This window comes from Aotus nancymaae, unplaced genomic scaffold (assembly GCF_030222135.1).
Source record: "Aotus nancymaae isolate 86718 unplaced genomic scaffold, 86718_ANA_hifiasm-v0.15.2.pri h1tg000040l, whole genome shotgun sequence".
Lineage (NCBI taxonomy): Eukaryota > Metazoa > Chordata > Mammalia > Primates > Aotidae > Aotus > Aotus nancymaae.
This window is the reverse complement of record NW_026988454.1, coordinates 43288962-43315026: the sequence shown is the minus strand read 5'-3', so window position 1 is coordinate 43315026 and position 26065 is coordinate 43288962. Positions and strand designations below refer to the sequence as shown.

Genomic DNA, 26065 nt, shown 5'->3' with positions numbered 1-26065 from the left:
TATCTTTTCTTTTTCTTTTGTATACCTGGTCTGCTTCATTTTTTTCTGTTATGTGGCTCTTGTGAGGATTGCAGAGTAACATAAGTCAGGAGGTTAATAGTAGCTCTGTGATAAAGGAATTCTCTAGTTAGGTAAGTTTAGGCATGCTTAAGGAAGCAAAGAAACCAGATGTCTTCTGTGGGCCTCTCATTATCTTTTAATATATTAATGAACAGTTTCAGTTTCCAAGATAAGAATGCACTATACAGCGATCTCAAACTCATTCTAGAAAATACAGTATTTAAATTTTTATTTTAATGCCCTATACATCATGGTCACTTAGCTATTGACCACATTTTTCCCATGGAACATGGTTTGGAAACAATGCTATTAAAATCCTCATAGATCTTGTAATTTTAATATAAGCATCCCAGATACATTTGTTGCGAATAGTATCCACCAATTACCTGATAATTGAACCTACTTTATAACATTACTGGACAATAATAATATCAAGAGTAATATAGGTAAGATTTGTTGAATACTTAGAGGCAACAGTTGAGCACTTAGCTAGATTATCTTATTTAATCTTCACAAAAATTCTATAAAGTGGATTCTCTTCCCTCTTCCATAATGGTAAAAATGAAGTAGAGTGAAGCTAATAACTTGCCGGTCACACAGCTGCCAAATAAGGCAACTAATGTCTTTACCCTTACTCTTAGCTGCTGGACTTCACTGCCATGACTTAATGCAGTAAGAGTTGGAAACATATACTCCAAAGTATATCTCAATTAGATTGATCTTGGATTTGTTTCTTCCCATATTAATGATATATAAATATCAAGTGCCTGTTGAAAATCACTCTAGCTCTTAAATATAAAACTTTAATAAAAGTAGAAAAGTATATGCTAGATTTAATTTTGTATTTGCTGGAACATATGGCTGGCTAATTCACCAATTTATAAGAATTAAAAGGGAGAGGTCGTGAAACTTCTTGCTTTTTGATTTTAAAATAGTGTACTATCTGATGAGGGGTTTTCTAAAGAAACTGATACTCATGGTTCTATTAAAGCACAGATTTCATCTATCAGTCCCAGAGGGTACTGATTAGTCTTAAACTGTTCTCTATTTAAAGAAAGTGCAGGCCAAAAAAGATCAATAAAAGCTAAACATAATGTTCTGAAATCTTTTCCGCAGACTGATAGAAATTTAACAGTGCTTAGTAGAGAAATAGATATGCCTAAACTCCCTTTGAACTCATGTGATCACTCCTCACCTTGCCCTGCCATCTTGTGCATAATTTTGCCTCAAGAGGTACAACCTTTTAATTTACTAAAGGGAAAAAATATGACACAGTGTTGAGACGATTTTCAGATGTAGGGGTTGATAGAATGAAAGAGAAGTTAAGTTTTTCTAGGTAGTTGGTAAAGGGCAAGGGTTGGTAGACCTGGGAAGCAAATTAAGATTCTAGCATGCTGTGAAGTTTATTTTAGAAGCTCTAAATTATGTGGGTCAAATTCCAAGCCTTGTTGAATTAGTTGGGGTTGCCTTTAAATGGGTCACCCTCTAATCATGCCTTATTTGTCCCTCTGGTGTATTTACAGGTACTGAAGATGGATGGGGATCATTAGGTATCTCTTATTATATTGTCCCACAAATATCTTAACCGTGAGTTTTTCAGAGTAATATTTTTCCATTTGTGTCTACAGGGTAATATATATTTGAAGAATTCATGACCATACCTCAATGTTCATGTTTCACTGAAGATTGTTTCATTTTCATCCAGGAAAAAAGGTTTATTTTATGTAAATAATATATATTTTTCTGGTTCTGAAAATGGTGTATGGTAATTGAAGACAACTTGGAAAATGTTGGTACGAAATAGATGACTTAAAGTCACCCAATAGCACATCTACCTATAATACTTAATTTGAATTGTCTATTCTTTTGATTTACATATGTTTTTTCATTTAACATTGAGATCACTTAGTATATGTATTTTTAATTATTTCCATTTAAAAATGAACATTGCTAACATGTTATCTTTAAAACAAGATGTTTAGTCTGGGTAGATGAGAAAGCATATATTCAATAGTTTTATTCAATGAAATAATTGCTGATTTTATACAACTTAGTCTCATATTTATCCATGTTATTAGACCGACTTCAGAGAGGATAGTTTTATAGCCTGTAGTTTTAAGGGAAATTTATTGACATATAAAGCTCAACAAGAGGAAAGTAGACCTAATTATCATATTTCTAACCTGTCACTGTATTTTGTGATGCTGTATTACCATGAACTCAGGTGATCCTAGATGCCTGCAAATTATAACAAATGAAATTGTACAAATTGCAATGGATAATAGCATGACAAATTTCATAGTATTTCTGAATAAAAAAGAGTGACTCCCCATTATTTTAAATCATTGTCAGAAATTTCCTTAAATTTACATTTTCTCATCAGTCTCTGGTTCTTAAAGTTTAATATGATAGTCCAAATTGACAAAACTCTTTTAAATCTTTGCCCCTTGTTGAAGAAGTTTCCATAGAATGATGGTTTATTATTCTCTTTATTTATCATTCATGTTAAACAACAACAAACAGAAAAGAAAGAAACATAATAAGAGAATTGCATAGAATTTTTAGAAACTAATTTAATACACTTGATTGTAGCCAAAAGACCAAGAAGTGATTAGAAATTAATTTAGTTAAAATTATCTGTAGTATAAATCATTTGTCCTGGGATTTTAATCTGTATTTTGATAAATGTTAGGCATCATATTTCAAAATAAGCTTCCTTTTTTGAGCTTTGTTATTCAGAATTATACCTAGTATAAATTTAAGCTGTTACTCACTGGATTGCTGAGGTACCTGGAAATTCACCACCTTTAGCCATTGGATTAATATGTTAAAGGTAACCTTAAAAACACCTGGTGCTATGCACATAATAGGTGCTCAGTAAATGCTTGACTGACTACCTGCTGGAAGGTTTCTCTAATAGTCTCCTGAAAGGGGGATGGAAATCTAGAGCACTGGAGGGGAAAAGAAGGCAGGAGCTTAGGACAACACGTTTATGTGGGTGAGAGAGAAAGCCATGGAGATCCAAAAAGGAACCAAAAAGTAATTCTAGTATGTAAAGAGTAGCTAATTCTTGTTTTTCCCAGAGACAGTATTTTTTTTTTCACACTGATTTTTGGTGATTTTCCTTTTCCTGATACTATGTCCCAGATATTTTATGGACCTTAAGAGGTTTTTGCACAGATGTGCATTTGTTGCACATTCATAACAGAATCTTAGACTGTCATTTCAGAGATTTGTATCAATCATCTAGTGACTGATGAAAAAGATGATCTGGAACCTGTTTTTAAGATTGGATGATGATATAATAAATTAGCTTCTCATTTTAATTCTCATAATGACTTTGTGGTCTTAGTTATGTTATAAGTAAATATTGACCTCCTGAATCATATACTACCAAATGACAGGAATTGGGCTCTTATTAGCCTGTTTTATCCTTTCCTATATATAGTTGGATGACTCAGAAACACTCAAAACTGCAAGGAGATACCATTGCATTTTAAAACAAAGTTGATTGCCTAATCAATGTTAAGAGACATTGAGAGAGAGAGAGAAATCTAAGACTCAACTTTGGTTAATTGGATTGTCCAGTTGTTATCATAATGCAGGATACTGATTCATCAATATCACTGGCCTTTTAGGATGAGCCATCACAGGCTTCTACATGCATTACTTTCTGCCTTTCACACTAGATGATGCCGCTATGATGCTGTCATACTTGCTTGGTCTGAAAATGTTGACAATTATTGATTTTCTAAAAAATCATGGTACCTATTAATCTCATGTTTTATTAATTTCTAATTTAAAAAAGCATGGGTTCATATGAAACATTACACTGGAAAAAATGTTTTATTTTTATTTATAATTGCGACAGAGAAATTTTATAGCACCTGCAACTGTCTATCACATATGCAGCTTCATTGTCTTTTTTTGATTTTCAGTAGTTACCTCAGTAAATCACCTATTTTTAATGTCATTTATGAACGGTATATAAATTATTGCTCTTTCAGCTACAACACAGGATTAATGGGAAATTGTTAATGGGAACTTGAATCATATAAAGTATCTAGAATTTCAAAATAACAAATCTATTATTTATTATGAATAATAGTCCTGTGGTTTAATATAGCTACTTTTTTTTTTTTTTTTTACAAATGTTAATCATTCAGCCTAATTCTTTGCACAGTAGAAGAGGAGAAAAGTGTTAAACAAGATAAAAGTGTGAATTTTGAAAGATGTCTTCTATTCATTTCTACATATGGGATAATTTCTCACCTTGCCAACCATAACAGAATAGAATTAAAAATAAATAAGTCTTAGTATTATGCCCATCTTAGTATTATTTTTTCTTCTTTGTTTCTCTTATGCATCACTACATGATTTAGTAAGTATTATTCCCCTGAGTCAAGATACGCAGATGATATTTGCTTTGGAAGTATTACGGAGGAAGGGGTCGATGGATCTGGACTTTTCATCATTGTGTACAGTTTTTTTCAGTGTTGCCACTATCATCTTTTCCTGTCTATACTTATAACTAGAGGTAATACCATAGAGTCCATTTCTGCACTTATTCAAGTAACAAGTCTTAGGTAAATATGAATTTGAATAAGTGCACAAATTTCATTGTGTCACCAAAAAAATATTTTTAATTTGATTGACATTTGCAAATAGGAGGCCATACTTATTTGAACATCATCTATAGATGAATCATGTTCTACCTGCTGGGTTGCCAACTCTAAATATTTTTAAATAACAATGACTATACAAGATGCAGAAAAAAGTCCTTTTGATAAATAAATGTATACAAGAGTATATTCGATTATTTTATGAGGATTTTACAACAGCTTTCTAGGATTCAGTTACAAGTCAGTTCTCTCTCTCTCTCTCTCTCTCTCTCTCTCTCTCAGAGCCTGCATGCATAAACATACATGCACATGAGAGCACACTGTGGGTATGGATTATTTCATTTTACCTGCATGAAACATTGTCTGTAGTGGCCATTGCTCTGTTCCTCTTCATTCTCTTCTATAAATCTCAAATTACTCTTTAATATGTGTTTATGAGCCATCAACTTTTATCTGCTCCATATTTTATTAAGGCAAACACAGTTAAGTCAAAATGACTAATGAGATGGTGGGGAGAAGTATGGGCTGATAAAAATTAAATAGGGAAAAAAATGATTCCCCTTCAGAGCTATCCTTTTAATATAGCCAATTATTATGAATAAAAAGCAGCATTCTAAAACATTTCTTTTAATTAAATTTTGTAATAAAGAAATATACCCCTCTGCTTTCCAAGCCACATGTTATCTATACTTGCTTCAGCAGGCACTAACAATTCAAGAGAAGTTTTAAGCTCTAGAACCTTTTACACAAGTATAGGAGTCTTATTTTACAGGTTTTTAAAGTGTAATGCATAGTTTTTGTCAAAACACAGTATCATTGGCAAAAATCTACTGTGTTTTCATCTTCTGTGAACATTACTTCACCTCACTACTCTCGCCTGGCGACACCACATTCTCAGGAGCATTCACAAGCCACTCATCATCCTTCTTTGTTCCCTTCCAGGTCACACTCCCCTGGAATTCTTGAAGTGTTTCACTCTAGGCTCATCATCACTGTCTTCATTACTACTCTTGTTTTAATTATTGGTGATTTCAACATTGTGGTAGATAATCTTTCTAATTATCTGGCTTCTCGGGTGGGCCTCACTGACGCACTGCCCTTCAATTATCTGTCCTTCACCCTAACTCAGGCACCCAGCCACGATCATTTCCTACAACCAGTCTGTATTCTCAATTTCAAATTGCCTAATTTCTATCCACAATGTTATCTTTCTATCTTCCCCTCTCTAATACTCTAGCTCCAAAAATGTTTCAGTCACACCTAAAATCTGATTCTATCATGTTCCTCTTGTCCTCACCTTGTAGCAAATATGCCACAGTTTCCTAGCCCATTGTATTTTCTACTTAAACAGAAGACATTTTTTTCTTTATTACTCAAATCTCTGCCATCTCTCCCTTCATCCTCCCTTTCACTTGGCTAACTTGGTTCTTGCCTCACTGAGAAAATCGAAGGTATCTTAAGACTTTCACAAACTTTCATGATCACATTTAAACATCTATCTGCAGCTTTATCTACTGTTGATGAATTGTCCATGCTCTTATTGAAAGCCACCTTTTCCAAATGTCTACTAGAACCAATCATCCCTACTGGAGGACACTGATTTAGCAATTCAGTATTGCCCAATCCTTCATCATAGAGAGACAAATAGCTGGGCACAGAAGTTCACAGCTGTGTTCCCAGCACTTTGGGAGGCTGAGGCAGGAGGATCACTTGAGCTTAGTCTGGGCAACATGGTGATATGGCAACATGGCGAAAGTTCGAGACCAGCCTTGGCAACATGGCAAAACCCCAACTCTACAAAAAATACAAAAATTAGCTGGACATGGTGGCATGTGCCTGTAGTCCCAGCTACTCTGGGTACTGAGGTGAGAGGACTGCTTGAGCCCAGAAAGTTGAGGCTGCAGTGAGCCACGATTATGTCACTGCACTCCAGCTTGGGTGACAGGGTGAGACCCTGTCTCAAAAATAACACAATAGACTTGCTCCTGAGTTATTTTTAAACATCAAGATCAGTTTTGCAGCTATAAAGGATAATATGTTTCTGAATTAGAATAATATGATATATAGATAAGAAAATGTTACATAAATAAGTTCTGAATTATGTGTTATAGACTTACATTAGGGCATCACTGATGTAAGAACTTTCAGAAATGGCTTCCAGATAAGACTTGAGCTGTGCATTTTAGGATGGAATGATTTTGATATGTGGAGAGGAAATTAAAGCAGCTGTCCCAGGCAAAAGAACACAACATGTGCCTGTGTGCAGATGTACAAATGAGCTGGTAGAGTCAGGGTTCAGAGAGGAAGCCTGACTAGTAGAAAGGCTTCACGAAATTGTTCGGAAAGAGAGATCATTGGGAAGGATCCTAGGAACCCGTTTCATGATGGCCTTGATTTTGAGGTTGAATTAGAGATGACAGTAGAATAGTCACATGGAAATACTGGTTAATTTTGTGTTTTCAGAACTGAGACTGGATAATAGAATACACTGAGATTCATGTCTTCTTTGTTTTTATACTTAGAATCTTCCAAACTGAGTTCACAGGCCATATTTTAGGATGGAGGGAAAAACACATTGAGGGCTTTGAGGCAGATGGTTTGGTTAGCACTGGGGAGAAGCCTGGGCACATTCCAACTTATACTCACTCAATAAGTGAGACGCAGGAGGGACAGGTCTGGTCAGCAAAGGAGGCTGTCACTGTGAGCAGGCTCACACTCAGGTTCAGTTTACAGTTCAGCCCACTTTGGCTTCAAAGTATCAAAAGGAGATAGAAGACCCCATCAGGAGAGTGAGGAGGTCAATGATTGCTGTTTCCTTTTTTTTTTTTTTTTTTGAGACGAATTCTCACTGTCACCCTGGCATGCAGTGGCCTGATCTCGGCTCACTGCAACCTCCACCTCCTGAGTTCAAGTGATTCTCCTGCCTCAGCCTCTCAAATATCTGTTATTACAAGCAAGAGCCACCACGCCCGGCTAATTTTCGTGTACTTTTTGTAGAGATGGGATTTCACCATGTTGGCCAGGCTGGTCTCGAACTCCTGACCTCAGGTGATCTACCCACCTCAGCCTCCCAAAGTGCTGGGATTACAGGCATGAGCCACTGCATCCGGCTGATGTTTGCTATTTTGTGTGATCGCAGTTAGGAGACCTGACAGTCCTTTTTCTCCTAACAAACTAGATCATCACCTCACCTAAGGACACCTGACACTGTCCTTAGAAATCTCGCAACTGCATTGCTATGTGATAGAGATTTTCTGGTGATGAAAATGTTCTATAATATAGATGGCTATTGAGTACTTGAAATTCAGTTAGTCCTACTGAGGAGTAAAACATTTAATTTTACTTTATTTACATTTAAATCTAGTCATGTGTAGTTATGAGCTACTAAATTTGATAGAGCAATTACAGTGCTAACCTCTATTTAATATTTATTGGGTGTGTCATGTACCTGGCCTAATCTAGGAACTTTATATGTACCCTTAATATTAACTCACTGAATTTCCATAATAATCACAAGGATTAAGCATTCATATTTTCCCCATTATAGTAATGAGAGAACTGGAGTAGAGAGAGGTTTAGCATAGGAAGGAAATAGTAAAGTTGTCATTTAAACCTAGTTAGTATATTCACAGAGCTTACACAACTGTGTCTCTCCTTCGTTAAATTCTAAGTTAATCTTGCTCTTCTTTCCTGCTGACGTTCATACATTTATTCATGTATGTTATTACTATGTTCCTTTATCTATAAAATATGTCAATCTTTCTTCTTGAGATGTTATATTTTTCTCCCTTACCACTGCCACTAAATAGCGCAGACTCACTTAATGTGTGAGTGTCTGAATATGTTTCTGATCATCATCCCACCACCCTCCTAAACAAGCACCAATGAAACTCTGGTGTGTGCAAGAATCATATGGAATACAGGTGGTTGTTTCTGATACAGGAGGCTCAGGGTGATGCCTAGAAATTTGAGTATCTAGTAAGTCTCCCGGTGACACTAATACTGCTTTCCTGTCTGGGGTCACACTGTGTGACCCTGTACTCTACCTTGCAAGTCTACTGCCAGGCTAATTGACTTTAAAATAGAATTGTCAATACGTTTCAGATTCTGTCACTGAAAGACGTAACCTTTCATCATTATTTTCATTTTTACATGTTGTAGAAATAATATCTTTTGGTCAAGAGTTGAAAATCCAACTAAAAATAATACAGGAAAGAAGGAGGGGAAAGGGAAGAAGAAAGGGAAAGAAGCAAGAAAAGTAAAGGAAAAGAGAAAGATAATTGGTTTATATAACTGAAAGCCCAGATGTAGATCACCCTTTCAGATTCATGCTGAGGGTTCCAGCAGGTGCCCATCAGGACAGATCTGCCCACAAAGCTATTGAGACCACAGTAATATCCGAAAAAGTGAAGTGCAAATGGCTATGATTGGAATGTCTTCATTTTTTACAAAGCACGTCAATGTTTCACAGATACTCTTCTACACATTTCTATCACCACCCTCAGTTGAAGATTTTTTAGTTTGCTACTCCAGAATTAGGACAACAGCAAACAGCATTAAGGTATTGTCACTCCTCATTTCGTTTTTCCTTCTGAAGCACATTTTTTTTTTAAGACGGAGTTTCGCTTTTGTTGCCCAAGCAGGAGTACAATCTCGTTTCACTCGGCTCACTGTAGCCTCCACCTCCTGAGTTCAAGAGATTCTCCTGCCTCAGCCTTGCGTGTAGCTGGGATTACAGGCATGTGCCACAATGCCCTGCTAATTTTTTTGTATTTTTAGTAGAAACAGGGCTTTACCATATTAGCCAGGCTGATCACGAACTCCTTACCTCAGGTGATCCCCCACCTTGGCCTCCCAAAGTACTAGGATTATAGGCATGAGCCACTGCACCTGGCCCTGAAGAGAAATTTTTTTTTTTACTTTTTGTCATGTACATTATCTCATGTACAATATGATAGTGATGATAGTTTTGTCAGCTTCAGGCTTACATGATTTTTAGTTTCTGCAATCTAAGTGAAAAGAGCATTGCGGTTTTCCAATATAGCTAGTAAGATTCCATGATTAATTCTAGTGGGCTCAGATTTAGTCTCATGCTCACCCCTCTAGGGTAGCTGGGGTTAGGATAAGGGAGTAGTTCCTAGAGGGAAAATGTGGAAAGGTGGCTACCCAAGGTAGAATTTGGATTCCATTACCCAGGCATATGGGGTGGTATTTTGGTCAACAAAAGCACCAGAGATCTTCTCCACAGGGTATGAACCAAAAAATCATGTTCTGAACTGCGACCTTGATAATGTTCTTTTCATCTGAAACATAGTGGCTGTATATTTACCTCATCTGAAAAGACTATCAATAATTCCTATTGTGTCTCAAAAACCTCCTCTATGAAAACCGTTATAACATTTGCCCCAAATTAATGTTTTTCATTTTATTAACTACTATGACATTTGATTAAAATATTCCTCATCTGTACTAGATATTAAAATAATTGTGTATTTGCTCTTTTTCTCCTACTGTATTTCTGTGCATTTGTAAATAGGAATTCTCTTAATGCATTACTATATCATATAGGTATGGTAAATTAATTTAATGTTTGCCCCTATTTTTTATTCTTTTTTTGTAAAATGTTTGTCTTTAGTGTGTAAGTCTAATATGTAAGATCAATCTTCATGCTCATTTTTACTTTGTTTGTATTACTGTTTGACAGCAGTAATCACCTATCTTTTAGGATGATATTTTTAAAGAAAATAATTGTGTTTACATAAAAATGAATAAAGTAATTTCCTAGAGAGTTAGAAAATGACTTAAGTGTTCCAGGTAATGATGGACAGAAAATGGAGATAGGGAAACCCATCTTGGCTGTAAAGTAAGGAAAATTCCCATGGTAGCAAAACACAAAGCCAAACTGCTTGTTGAGGTAGCAACAAGGGACATGTGCACTCCAGCACTGAGCAGTCCTGTCTTGGCCTGCTTTCTGTCCAGGTCCTATTTAATTTTGCTGAAGACAATCGATACTAATGAAGACCTACAAAGAACTGCTAGCTATTAATTTCCAGAATTTTTAGACTATCTTAAAGTTATAAATCAGAATTCCTTTACTCTTCACAAGAAATTTATCAGAATTGGGTTCTTTTTGTTGTTGTTGCTGTTGTTGCATTTTTTTTTTTTTAAGAAAGTCTTGCTCTGTTACCTAAACTGGAGTGCAGTGGCATGATCTTGGCTCACTGCAACCTCTGCTTCCAGGGTTCAAGTGATCCTCCTGTCTCAGCCTCCTGAGTAGTTAGGACTTTCCCAGCTAATTTTTATATTTTTATGGGTTTTTAAATGGGATCTGGTTCACCAGGAGAAGATGGTGAATAGGAGGCAGGGTTAACATGCATCTCCCACTTGGCAAGACAGAGCAATGTGTAGAAATTTACACTGTGAACTTTGTTTGGAGAACCACCACAGGGCTATGCCAGGAATACCAAAACAATTCAGATCCTTTGTAAGAAATGCCATGCTACTGCAAAATCAGTGAGACATGCAAAAAAAAAAAAAAAAAAACTGAGTTCTCTTAAGTGTGAGAAGGGGAAAACCTGCCTCCAAACACACATCTCCCCTGGGGAATCTGAAAATCCAGATCACAGAAAGATTTAACCTTACCTACAACTGGAATGGGTTTAGGGAGCTGTGTGAAATATAAAAATAGTAGCAGCAGTGGAAAGAGGCTTGTAGGTACTCCCAGTCTCCAGCTTCAGTCCAGGGAAGCCATCCCTGACTGTATCTCACAGGGCTCCTTGGGGTAGGCAACCAGAGGAATTAGGAAGGGCTTACAGGGTAAAAGAAGCTTCCAGGTGAATTTTATGGACACAAACTTCCTTGAGCAGAATCTTGGGAATGAACAGGAACTGCTGCAGATATGAGCACAGGTGTCACTGCCATTGTGAGCAGATGGCAGAGTTGGGGAAGAGGAGTGGCCTGAAAGCCATGCTTGCTTTCTCAGTGGGGAAGCTTATGGCCTGGAGCAGGTGTGAGTTCAGCCTGCAGGCTGCCTGATTCTAACTCAGCACTGTTCATGGGACACTGCAAGAGCAAGATTGACCTTGCCAAGTGAATGACAGCTGGGTGACACCTTTCAATACCAGCTATCCCCCGCTTCTTTGGTGAACTATACTGCACAGCAGAGGCAGCCATAATCCCCTTTGGAACATAAACTCTTTGGCCTGAGAACCATACCCCATCCCCCACAGTGACTACAATAAGCCCTATCCAAGGAGAGGAGCTCAGACCCACCTGACCCTGCCCAAACCTAACAGTATTTCTCTACCTGTCCTAGTAGCTGAACACAAAAGACATAAACTCTTGGGAGCTTTATGGCTCTGTCCATCACCTGAGAAACAAGCGTACTACTCCTGGCCAACTTGGGGCAACCTCAAATCCCACTGCTAATACCACAGCTGGTGCTCTCTTGAAAGCACTGCCTCACGGCTGGAAGTCAACCAACTCAGGCCATTACAGCAACTCATGACAGAATAACACTGCTCCCAGTGTTATTTTTCCCAAGCAGAAAACAATAGTTAATACCACTGCCTGCAACATCCTGGCTAACTGGAGGTCCTGAGTTTGTCCATGTGAAAACTTCATTGCTAGCATAACCAACATTTGGGAAGGCCAACATAATAAACCTAGCTATAACTAAAGATTCTCATAGAATCTACCTCACCCCCAGGCACCTCCACCAGAGCAGGTGTTGGTACCCACAGCTAGGAGACCTGAAGACTGGTTCCATCACAAGACTCTTTGCAGACATTCTCTGGCACCAACCCAGAGCCTGGTAGCCCCACTGGGTGGCTAGACCTGGAAGAGCAGTAATAGTCACTGCAGTCTGGCTCTCAGGGAACCCCATCCCTAGGGGAAGGAAGAGAGCACACCACATCAAAGTATCACCCATGGGACAGAAGAATCTGAACAGTGGGCCTCAAGTTCCAGGTCTTTCTGTTGGTGAGTAATTTCTCACAACAGAAACACAATTGCAGTGCGGGGTATAGTAGGAAAAGTCTGCACCTCTGCCCCAACAGGCTAACTTCTGTGATCATGAAGGGCCTTGGAGAAGGGGTACTTGTTACCCCCAAGGCACTCCACTACAGACACAGTTTGGGCTTGCCTCACAGGAGAGCACCATGGAGATACCTATAGACAGCCTTCCTAGAACAATTCAGGGTGACTGGAAGTACACCCTCCAGATTCCAGCCTGCATGGGAGGCAGAGTCACAGTTCCTCCCTACTTGGAACATCAGCAGTCCTATAGATGAAAAGAGGTGCCTGAGCTGAATAACTGAAACACTAGGACAGAAATGAGGCTGTGAGGTAAATGGCTTTCCTGCTGACCTGACAAGTGGAGCTGAAGTAGCTCCCACTCTTCACTCTGATATAACCTCAGCACATCTAATTGAGAACTCTGCAGCCACCCTCCTCAAGACTGGGACCTTGGCCCACTGTTGGGTATTACATCTACCTACCTGCCTTAGCCACAGGTGGGTACCTTAGTGCCTACCCAGGAATACATTCCCTACTGGCTTGAAGCCCAGATCATCAACTCAGTAAATGAAACACCAGGAAAAAAATTCAATAAAGTATACACCATGAGAGAACACGATAAGTTTCAAGAGATCCCAGTCATTACAACTCCATAGGAGACAGTGAACTTAACTGCACATCAAGAATATAACTGCTACAACCAGCATCAGGGAAAATCAGCACACAAAGACTCTATAACTAAGGAGCTCCTAGAGTCTTCACCCCTATAAGCATCAATAATCAAATTTGGCTAAAATAAGCCATAAAGTCTGATCCTTAAGCGGAGGAATAAAAGAAATTTAAATTAAAAAATATAGTTCAATTAAAAATAAATTCAAGAACAGTTTGAAGAAATAGTCTACTCAAATGAGAACCAGAAAAGTAATTTTGGTAATATGACAAAACAGAGTTTCTTAATACCCCCAAAAGATCACACTATCTCCCCAGCCATTGATCTAAACCAAGAAAAAATCTCTGAATTATCAGATACAGAATTCAGAAGGTAGACTATTAAGCTACTCAAGATACCACAGAAAGGTGAAAACCAACTTAAAGAAATTTTTTAAAAAATTCAGGATGTGGATAGAAAATTTTCCAGAAAAATAGAAATTGTTTTTCATAAAGAAAAAACAATCACAACTTTTGGAAACAAAGGACACACTTAGGGAAATACGAAATGCCACAAAAAGATTCGACATCAGACTAGAACAGGTAGAAGAAAGAACTTTAGAGCCTGAAGGCAAGCCTTTCAAATTAATCCCATCAGACAAAACAAAAACAATTGAAGAAAAGAACAAAGCCTCCAAGAAATATGGAATTATGTTAAATGCCCAAACCTAAGAATAATTGGTGTCCCTAAAGAAGAAGAGAAATATAAAAATTTGGTAAACTTATTTGAGGGAATAATTGAGGAAAACTTCCCTAGTTTTGCTAGTGATGATCTAGATACCCAAATACAAGAAGCTCAAAGAATGCCTGGGAAATTAATTGTGAAAAGATTATCACCTAGGCATTATAGACATCAGGTTATCTAAAGTCAAGATGAAGGCAAGAATCTTAAGAACTGTGAGGCAAAAGCATCAGGAAACCTATAAAAGAAAACCTATCAGATTAGCAGCAGATTTCTAGGCAGAAGTCCTACAATCCAGAGGGATTGGGGTCCTATCTTTAGACTTCTCAAACAAAATAATTGGCAGCCAGTAAGCCAAGAATTTTGTATCCAGCAAAACTAAGCTTCATAAATGAAAGAGAAAGTCACAGACAGATGCTGAAAGAATTTGCCACTACCAAGCTAGCCTGACAAGAAATGCTAAAGGGAGTTTTAAATCTTGGAAAAAAACCTTGACGTTCACCAAAATGATCCTCCTTAAACCATAAATCTCAAAGAATCTATAAAACAATGACACAATGAAAAAAAAAAAAGAACAATATTTAGGCAACAACTAGCATGTTGAATAGAATAGTACCTCAAGTCTCAATACTAATTGAGTATACTCATTGAATATAAATTACCTAAATGTTCCACTTACAAGATACAGAATGGCAGATGGAAAAATAAAAATCCTCCCACCAAGTATCTACTGTCTTCAAGAGACTCACCTAACATATAATGATTCACATAAACTTAAGGTAAAGGGATAGAAAAAGATATTCCATGCAAATGGAAACCAAGATCAAGCAGGAATAGCTATTCTTATCCCAGACAAAGCAGACTTTAAAGCAACAATAGTTAACAAAAAAGACAGACATTATGTAATGATAAAAATATTAGTCCAACAAGAAAATATCATAATCCTAAATATATATGCACTTAACACTGGAGCTCCCAAATTCATAAAACAATTACTATGAGAAATGAGATAGACAGCAAAACAGTAATAGTGGGGGACTTCAGTACTCTACTGACAGCACTAGACACGTCATCAAGACAGTTAACAGAGAAACAATGGATCTAAACTATACCCTAGAATAAATGGACTTAACAGATATTTATAGAACATTTTATGCAACAAACAAAGAATATACATTCTTTTCAACAGAACATGGAATTATCCAAGGTAGATCATATGATAGTCCACAGAACAATCTCAATGAATTTGAGAAAATTGAAATCATATCAAGCATCATCTCAGACCAAAGTGGAATAAAACTGCAGATTAACTGCAAAAGGAACCCTCAAACCTATACAACTATATGGAAATTAAACTGCTGTTGAATGATACTTGAGTCAACAATGAAATCAATTGGAAATTTAAAAATTCTTTGTATAGAACAATAATAGTGACACAACTTATCAAAACCTCTGAGATACAGCAAAAAGTTTGCTAAGAGGAAAGATCATAGCATTAAATGCCTACATCAAAAAGTCTGTAAAAGGACAAATAGACAACCTAATGTCACACCCCAAAGAAACAGAGAAACAAGAATAAACCAAAGACAAACTCAGCGGAAAAAAAAAGAAGCAATAACAAAGATAAGAACAGAAAAAAATGAAACAGAAACAAAAAAATACAAAAGATAAATGAAACAAAAAGATGATTCTTTGAAAAGATAATCAAAAGTGGTAAACCATTAGCAAGATTTACCAAGAAAAGAGAAGATACAAATAAGCTCAATAATAAACAAAATGGGAGATATGACAACCAACATCACAGAAATACAAAATATTATTCAAGGCTACATTTACATGCACAATCTTGAGGAGATGGATAAATTCCTGGAAATATTCAACCCTCCTAGATTAAATCAGGAATAAATAGAAACTCTGAACAGACCAATAACAAGTAGCAAATTGAAACTAATTAAAAAGTTGCCAACAAAAAAAAGTCTAGGACCAGATGGATTCATAGCTGAATTCTATCAGACATTTGAAGAACTGCTACCAATTCTACTGAAACTATTCCGAAAGATCAAGAAAGAAGAAAGTCTCCCGAAATCACTCTATGAAACCGTATAACCCTAATGCCAAAACCAGGAAAGGACATAACAAAGAAGACCACAGACCAATATTCTTGATGAACATAGATGCAAAAATCCTCAAGAAAATACTAACCAAATCCAACAGCATATCAAAAAGATAATATACATCATGATTAAGTGGGTTTTATACCACAGATGCAGGGATGATGTAATATGCAAGGCAATAAATGTGATACACCACATAAACAGAATTAAAAGGAAAAATCATATGGTCATCTCAGTAGATGCAGAGAAAGCATTTGACAAAATCAAGCATCTCTTTATGACAAAACCCTCGACAAAATTGGCAAAGAAGGGATGGAAATACCTCAAATAATGAAAGCTGCAAAAAAATATAAAATACTTAGAAATATACTTAACCAAGAAGGTGAAAGCTGTCTATTAGGAAAACTAAAAAATACTGCTGAAAGAAATCATAGATGACGAAAACAAATTGAAACATTCCCATGATCATGGATGGGTAGAATCAATATTGTGACAATGACCATATTGCAAAAAGCAATCTATAAATTCAGTGCAATTCCTTTCAAAATGCCATCATCAGTCTTCACAAATCTAGGAAGAAAAACTATTCTAAAATTCATATGGTACAAAAACAGAGCCTGTATAGCCAAAGCATTACTAAGCAAAAAGAACAAATAAGGAGGTATCACTTCACCTGATTTCCTGCTATATTACAGACTATAGTTACCAAAACAGCCAGTTACCAATATAAAGATAGGATAGACCAATGGAATATAATAGAAAACACAGAAATAAATCCAAGTGCTTAAAGCCAACTGATCTGTGACAAAGCATACAAAAACATAAAGTTGGAAAAGGGTACCCTATTCAACAAATGGTGCTGGGAAAACTGGCAAGCCACATGTAGGAGAATGAAACTTGTTCTTCATCATTCATCTTATACGAAAATTAACTCAAGATGCATCAAAGGCCTAAATCTAGAACTCAAACCATAAAAATTCTAGAAGATAACATTGGAAAAACTCTTGTAGGCATTGTCTGAGACAGAGAATTAATGACCAAGAACCCAAAAGCAAATACAACAAAAACAAAAATAAACAAAGGGACCTACTTAAACTAAAAAGAAATAATCTGCAGAGTAAATAGACAACCCACAGGGTGGGAGGAAATATCTGCAAACGATGCATCCAACAAATGACTAACATCCAGAATCTAAAAGGAACTCAACCCCATCAAAAAAGTGGGGCAAAGGATGTGAATAGACTATTCTTAAAAGAAGATATACAAATGGCCAACAAACATAAGAAAAAATGTTCAATGTCACTAATTATCAGGGAAATGCAAATTAAAACCACAATGAGAAATCACGTTTCTCCTTCAAGAATGGCCATAATTAAAAAAATTAAAAAATCTAGATGTTGGCATGGATGTAGTGAAGTGTGGAAGACTTGTACCCTGCTGATGGGAATGTAAGCTCTTACAACCACTATGAAAAACAGTATGGAAATTTCTTAAAGAACTAAAAGTAGAACAACCATTTGATCCAGCAATCCCACTACTGGGTATCTACCCAGAGGAAAAAAAGTCATTATATGAAAAAGACTTTGCACATGCATGTTTGTAGCAGCACAATTTGCAATTGCAAAAATATGAAACTAACCTAAAGGCCAATCAACCAGTGAGTGGATAAATAAAATGTGAGATATGTATGAATCATGTTCAGCCAAAACAAAAAATTATGGCATTTTCAGCAACTTGGATGGAGTTGGAGACCATTAATGTAAGTGAACTAACTCAGGAATGGAAATCCAAATATTTTATGATCTGACTTAACAAGTGAGAGCTAAGTTATGAGGATGCAAAGACATAAAAATGATATAATGGACTTTGAGGACTCCAGGGGAAAGGTGGAAGGGGATGAAGGATTAAACACTCCATACTAGGTACAGTGTATGCTGCTTGGGTGACAAGTCCACCAAAATCTCAGAAATCACCACTAAATAACTTATTCATTTAACCAAAACTACCTGTTCTTTATAAAGTAAGATAAAATTGGATCCTCTAGCAAGTTGTAAGTTGTTAAAAATAGGAGCTATGTGAGAAAAATATCTTTCTGAAAGATAGCTTATATTGCTCAGTTTTATTTGTGTAAAGATTCATGTGATAAATTATTTTTAGAAATTAACAGTAGAAAAAGTTTCACTTAATAAACTAGTACACATATTTAATCTGGAAAATAAAACTTTCCCATTACAGTGATAAAAACTCAAAATTAATGCATTAAAGAATTATAAGATTTACATAAAAAATCTTCTATAGGATTTAAAGGTCTTAATATATTTTTCTTGAAAATTAAATCATTTTCATGTCATTCTTACTTAAATAGACTGAAGAATATAAGCAAAGAGTAGAGAACACTAGTGTTTGGGAGAAGAAGGGTATTTATTTCTGTTTCCTTTTCTTGGAAAACACAAGTTGGTGTCCCAAGTAAAGTATTAAAATGAAAATCTTATAACCAAAAAATATGGCTTAATTTTAGACTCTGTGATGCTTAAACTGACACTATTCCAAAAGTTAAGATGTCATTAATTTCTATTTTTATTTTATTCACTGAAAACCTGAATCTGGGAAAATATCAGCTGTGAGCCTCAGCCAACACAAGTAAAATTCGTATGAGAAGTGCAAACTTCATAAGGAAATTGGCAGTACTGAAATCCTTTAAACTGAAACTAGTTTTAATAGAATATTAGAATGATGAAACACAGCAAAGCATCACGTGTTCCCATTAGGCAGCAATCTCTGCCCCCGAGACCTTCCTTTTGCATAATATAAAATGTTGCTATGGTTTCAAATATAGTATCTTTATTTCAGCATTAAGAATTGTGCAAAATATATGTAGGTTGCAAAGTTAATGACAGTTCTATGAATGACTGAAAAGCCTGAATTTACAATACGCATCATATTTATTCATTAAAATAGTTGTTGACAATTCTCTTGGTGTGAGACAATTTGCTACCCATTCTCAGATGGAGGTAAAAGCATTAGAAAGACATGATCTATGCAGTGAATTTTATGAACTCAGTTACATACATTCTTTCTTTCTAAGAATAATCTAAAATATGTGCCACCCTTTTTACTGTACTAGTTTCTCCCCAGAATGAGTTAATGCAACGAACATTTGAGAATGACTGTCAACTTTTACACTGTCTAGAGAGCATGACCTAAGTAGGGCTAGGACATGGAGAATCTTAATTCACTGACCTCTCAAGGCATTTGCACCAGTTAACTGTTCAATTCCTTCCAACTATTTTTTTTAAAGTGTTTGTGTCTGTATTTTACATATTATCCAAATAATACACATTCATTCATTGTAGACAAAAAGTTAAATTATTAAAAACAGAATTGTAAAAAGGGCAGGAGATCTGTAGTTTTATTCTGCAATGTACAATGTTTTGATTCTATCATTATACTCTAGCTCTACCCCAATCATCAGGCATTCCCAGAATGAATTCATCTCTGCAAACCAGACTCAACAATAGCTGTTAATATTTTTAATAATATACAGGCAAAACTATGGCAGTTCAACTTGAGACCCTCAGCTTTTAAAATCTTTTGGAGAATAACACTTCTCTAGTAAGGACAAAACTTGGAATGGTTACTATTGTATGAAATTGCTGTCAATGTTGCACTGAGTCAATTAAACCAGGGATCATAGGAAATTTAGTCAATAGAGAAACTGGCCCTCCCCAACCATTTTTCCTTCAAAGATAGTGGAAGCAATTGTGCATATTGAATCAGAAATGGGGGAAAAAATCAAGATTTATGCCTTTAGTTTCCTGGGAACAGCGAGGATTGCCTGTGCTTATTTCAGGGAAATTCACAAAGAAAAAAATACTTTTTACTTTAGGCATCTTGGACTGTTAGCTAAAAATGTTTTCACCAGTCTAGCCCAAGAAAAATAAACAATAGTTGTAAAACTTTTTTTTTTTATTTCTGTAGTGGATTTGAATTTTACACAGTTACAGAAAATTCAATTATAGCAAACATAAAATATGAACTGTGGGGAAGCTCAATTTAGCTTATAGGTCTGCATTTTTCCTCTGTGGAGAAAAGTGTAATCTTGACATTGATGGTAATCTAGTTGCTTCTGGTTTAAAATTCAATCAATTTATGATTAACAGGGTCAGTTCATATTCTGCTTTCTTACTCATTCTTCTTTTTTTTTTTTTCTCCCTCTCCTATGAAGCTTCTGGGTTCAGGAGAATTTCACTGGGCATTTTAAGTATGGGAACTGAATTTGCCATTGACTTTTGGTTATCTTCTCTCATTGCTGGCTTCTGCTGAGATGTGACTCATCCTGTCAGATCAGTGACGGTCTGCATTGTTCCTGACTGCTTGCTAAGGCGCACATTCCCATTCTGGTCCTCAATTTTAGGTCCTATGAACCATGTCTTCTTGAACCCAACCTCAGTGCCTCTGTAGATGATACTGACTTTGCAACCAGTTCACAACTCTCATGACATCTCAAAATTCTTAACTTTTCTCCCTATAGTTCATTGGTTTGTATGAGATAGAATGAGGCTATGTTCAGAGCTGGTCTAGGCACTTTGCTCAGAAAATAATTTCACATCCCATGGATGCCATGTAAGTTGCAAGTTCTCTGTGAGACTTGTAATATCCCAGGCAGTATCTTGGACAACTCTTCTCCTCTGACATTATCCCAAAATTTATTTGGATATATACTGGAGTTTCAGTAGTCCTACCTCACTGACACATTGGGATTCTACATGGGAGGGGCCCTGGAATCCACTAGCAGAAATCATCTATCTTCCTTAAACATCAGTCACCTCTTATTCTCTTTTTCCATCCACTGCTAAAATTCTTATATCTTTTTGATGAGAAAAAAACTCTACATATTCATGAATTCCTTTCCACTCCACTTTTTTTGTTTTTGATGTGATTACCATATTTTAAGTCCTAAAGGATTCAGAAATAAAAACAAAACATTTTTTATCTCAAGTTCTTTTATTATAATTGAAAACCAAAGCATTCAAGAATATTTGTTACCTCTAAATACTTTTACCAAGTCCTTTAGAGTGAAAAAGCCCACAGTGTGAGTATTGTTTTCATTTTATCATCTCTTCCTGAATGTAGTGTATTTATTGACAGAGGATGAGAGAAATAACCAGAAAAAACCACACAGTTAGATAGCAAAATATTATGCTGCCACAGTTAAATTTACATATTTAATAATGCAACTATCTTTGTGTTTTGTAAAGAATTTAGATTTTATGATTCTTATTTTCAAGAACAATGCACAATTTATTATACCTAAATTAAGTAGGAAGCATAAGTCATAAATTAGGGGATTACCATATTCTAATTATAGCAGATCCTATCATTTATAGAGCATTCATTTTATCTCAATTACTATTTTTGGGTTTTATATATATTATCATGATAGTCATATAAAGGAGATAAAATGTTTTTCATTTTATCAATGAAGAATTTTCTAAGAGAAGTAAAAGAGTTGGCCAAGATGAAGCACTAGGTATAAAAGGGAAAATGAAGAAACAAATCCAGATCTTTTCACTGCAAAATCCATGTACTTAGCAATTATATGAGTTTTAGGAAAATGACTCAACCTATTTAATTTTGTCTCATTATAAACTTTGCCTGCCTCTGAAGAGCCAAGAACATATTTTATCTTTAAAATCTTCACAGCATTGATCAAAGCCCTAAGCACATATTTAAATACAAACATATGTTTGCTTCCAGAATGCGGTGTTTTAAAAGTTAAAAAATATATATATCACTGTGGCTTATGCCTAATATCCCAGCATTCTGGGAGGCTGGGGTAGAGGATTGCTTGAAGCCACGAGAATGAGACTAGCCTGGACAACAAAGTGAGAATTCATGTCTACACATTTTTTTTTTTTTAAATGTCAAGGCATAGTGTGCACACATCTGTGGTCTCAGCTACTTGGGAGGCTGAGACAGGAGGATAGTTTAAATCCAAGAGTTTGAGGCTGCAGTGAGCTATGACTGTGCTACTGCGCTACTGCACTGTAGCGAGGATGACAGATTGAGTGAGACCCTGCCTCTAAAAATGAAGAAAAAGTATCAACAACTACTACTCATAATTAAAATGAATTCTAAGAAAACTAGAAATTGAATAAAAATGTCTTATCCTGATAAATAGCGTCTACCTAAAATCTACACTTAATAATCAGACCTAATTGGAATATGTCAAGATGGCTAAATCAGGAAAAAGGCAGATTGCCACCACATCACATGTATTCAATAATTTCTGCAAATTCTATCCAGGACAAGATAAGATAATGTAATGAATTATATGTAGATTGGAAAGTAGGAAATAAAAATGATTTTTTAATCTAATAGAATTATTTATAAAAAATACTCATAAAATGTATATACCTAGCATTAGAATATATTAAATAACTAAGCAAGTCATTTTTTTCTTTTTTGAGACAGAGTCTTGCTCTGTCACCAGGCTGGAATGCAGTGGCACGATCTCAGCTCACTGCAACCTCTGCCTCCCAGTTCACACAATTCTCCTGCCTCAGCCTTCTGAGTAGATGGGACTACAGGTGCATGCCACCATGCCTAGCTAATTTTTTGTATTTTACTAGTGATGGGGTTTCACCATGTTGGCCAGGATTGTCTCGATCTCCTGACCTCCTGATCCACCTGCCTCAGCCTCCCAAAGTGCTGGGATTACAGGCTTGAGCCACCATGCCCGGCCAACTAAGCAAGTTTTATGATAAAGATTAAGTATAAAAACATTAATTGTTTTCTTATTATCCTACTCCAAGCTATGATTTAGCCTTGTATGTAACTAGAACCTAAAGTTAGAAAATGCAATATAAAGGAAAAATTACATCTTCAAAAAGCACATAGTATATAGCACTATATCTGACATAATGTACAAGTAGCTATATTGAAAATTTACATATCATTATTAAAAGAAATTGAATAAAATGTAATGATGATATGTGCCATTTTCATGGAAAAGAAACTTTAATACTTTAAAGATGTTAATTTTCCATGAATTGATCTACAAATTTATTGTAATTCTAATCAAAATCTAAAAATAATTTTTTGAAGTTTGGCAAGCTCTTCTTGAATTTATATGTGAAAGCATATGGCCAAAATATTCCAAAAATTCCTAAAGAAGAAGGGGGAATTTGTCCTATTATATGAGCATACTTACTGTATAGTGTTGCTGCAGAATAGAGACTAACAAGTCTCTATCCAGACTAAGTCATCAGTGGTAATGTCATACATGAAAGAGGTGACATTGCATTTCTGTGAGAAATTGTGGGCTATTAAGTAGTGGCATTTGGCAAATTTGTTATATTTATAGAAGAAACATAATGGAACAGAATAGACCCAAGAAATAGACTCAAATAAATATTCTCTACTCATTTTTGGAAAGAAACATAAAAACATTGAAGTGTAGGGAGAATAGTGTTTTTAATAAATGATGCTGGAACATCCACAGATTAAAAAAAAATATTTTGACCTAAGCCTAATAACTGTTATTAAAAATTAACTCAAAATGAATCACGGACATCAAAGTGAAATGTAAAACTGTAAAGCATTTAACATATAGAAGAAAATGCTCACAATCTAGTGGTAGGGAAACAGACTTAGACTTGGCACTAAAAGCATAATCTCTAAATATGGATAAATTAGACCTCCTTAAAAAAAAAGTTTCCTCTGCAAAAGTTGTGTGAAGAAGATAAAAAGTCAGGCTATGGACTGGGAGGAAATAACTATAGACGACAAAAAGATCTACAAAGGCAAAAAGCTAGTATCTAGAATATGTAAGAAATTTTCACACAACAATAACATGCAATCCAATTAGAAAACAGGCAAAAGACATAGTCAGACATTACACCAGATACAATATTCAGATGTCAGGTAATTACATGAAAAAATGTTCAACATCATTAACTGTGAAGGAAATGCAAATTAATACTATAATCAGATGTCACTACACACAAAGCATAATAGCTAAAATAAAAATACTAACAATACCAAATTCTGGTGAGGATGCAGAGAACTGGACCCGACATGCATTCATGGTGGAAACAAAAAATGTTGGATGCACTGGAAAACATTTTGGCAGTTCCTTATAAAACTAAACATACAACTACCATACAACCCAACAATTATCCTCTTAGACATTTATTCCAGAACATTTATTTCCAGAAAAACATGCACAAAAATGTTCAGAGCAGCTTTATTTGTAATAGCCAAAAACTGAAATCAGCCAACATGTCCTTTAACAGGTGAATGGTTTAATAAACTGTGACAAATCAATACCATGGAATACTGTTTAGCAATTAAAAAGAGCAAGCTACTGATATATGAAAGAACCTGGATGCATCTCCAGGGAATTAAAGTGAGTGAAAAAACTCAGCACCAAAAGGTAATATGCTGTATGATTGTATTTATGTGACGTTTTTAAAATGACAAACTTTTAGTCATAGAGGACAGGTTACCAGAACTAGGAGTTAAGAATAGGGTTGGAGTCTCAGGAAAAAAGCAGATATGATTATATAAGGAAACATGAGGGATCCTTGTGGTCATAGAATGTGGGGGTAAGTATATGAAACTGTTCACATAATAAAATTGTATGCAAATACACATACAAATTCTCAGTTCAAGTAAAACTGAGAATTTGAGTAAGATTAGGGAATCATATTAACATTGATATCCTAGTTATGATACACTCCAGTTTTATAAAATGTTACCTTAAAAGTTGCATGAGAGTCTCTGTATTATTTCCTACAACTGCTTGTTAATCAACATTATCTCAATAAAAAATGCCAATTTATAAAGAAATTGTTAGAGCACATTTGCAAGATTTACATTAAATGAAGAGTTAGCAAAGGCCAATTAGAAGAAATACAATCATGGGCCAAAAATGTACAGATTTTTTCCAGAACTACAATTAGAAAAACAATAATTTACTATTAGTTATTAAGTATATTTTAATTAAATGACTTTATCATTTTGTACTCTATAGATTGTCAAGCATTAAAAAATATTTATCAATTTGCCGAGTTGACAGGGATTTGAATTGGAATTTATGTGCCGTTGGGAGGAGGTGAGTTGGTACAATTACTTTAGAAACCAATTTGGCGCATACCCGAAGACACAGCAGTTGTACTCCCAGATATATGCCCTAGAATAACACCTGCTTATAAGAGGATACATGTACACAGATGTTTGTAGAACATTGTTCATGATAGCAAATAAAATCAGTTCATATTAGCATGGATAAACTTTGTTACATTCACATCGTAGAATATCATTCATTAAAAATGAATAAACACACTCATATCTACATGAATGAATCACAAAAGCCAAATATTGACCAAAAACACAAATCACAAAAAATACATTATGATTCCCCTTATAAAAATATTAAATCTGGGAAAACTAAATGCATACTGTTGAAATAAAACTATTGAGGAAACAAGGGAAATTATAAAATTCAGGAATAAGTTTCAGAGAAAAGAAAGTAATGCTATTGGGGAGGATGCAAGGAGGCTTCAAAGACATGTTGGTGTTCCATCTCTTAAATTGGGTGATAGTTACAACAGGGCTATTAAACTTTAAACTCTGAATATATAATACATCTGTTCCTTTTTATGAATGATGTATTTTACAAGGAATAGTATCATTGTCATCCATTTATGTGTTTTCTCTGGTAATACTTGTTCTTGCACTGATTGTAGTACACCTACAGTGGAGGCATTATTTTAGCTTCTTTATTATGATAACACATTAGCAGCATGGGGCATGTTGGAGACGTTTAGAAAACACTCTAATTTTTCCCAGCACATTGT

General features: G+C 35.4%; 1 protein-coding gene across 6 annotated transcripts in view; it reads left to right on the top strand.

Annotated features, from left to right (window-relative positions):
- NKAIN2 (sodium/potassium transporting ATPase interacting 2) overlaps positions 1-26065 on the top strand; it is a 1034673-nt gene that overhangs the window by 317899 nt on the left and 690709 nt on the right. For 2 of the 6 annotated variants that reach the window (XR_010336618.1, XM_064360729.1), the window contains exon 2: positions 1584-1647. The exons of the other annotated variants lie outside the window; for them this stretch is intronic. Coding sequence is in view for 1 of the 2 variants with exons in the window: in XM_064360729.1 (XP_064216799.1) it covers positions 1597-1647 (51 nt within the window). In the remaining variant the exon portion in view is untranslated. The remainder of the gene's footprint in view (positions 1-1583; positions 1648-26065) is intronic. 6 annotated transcript variants of the gene reach the window in all.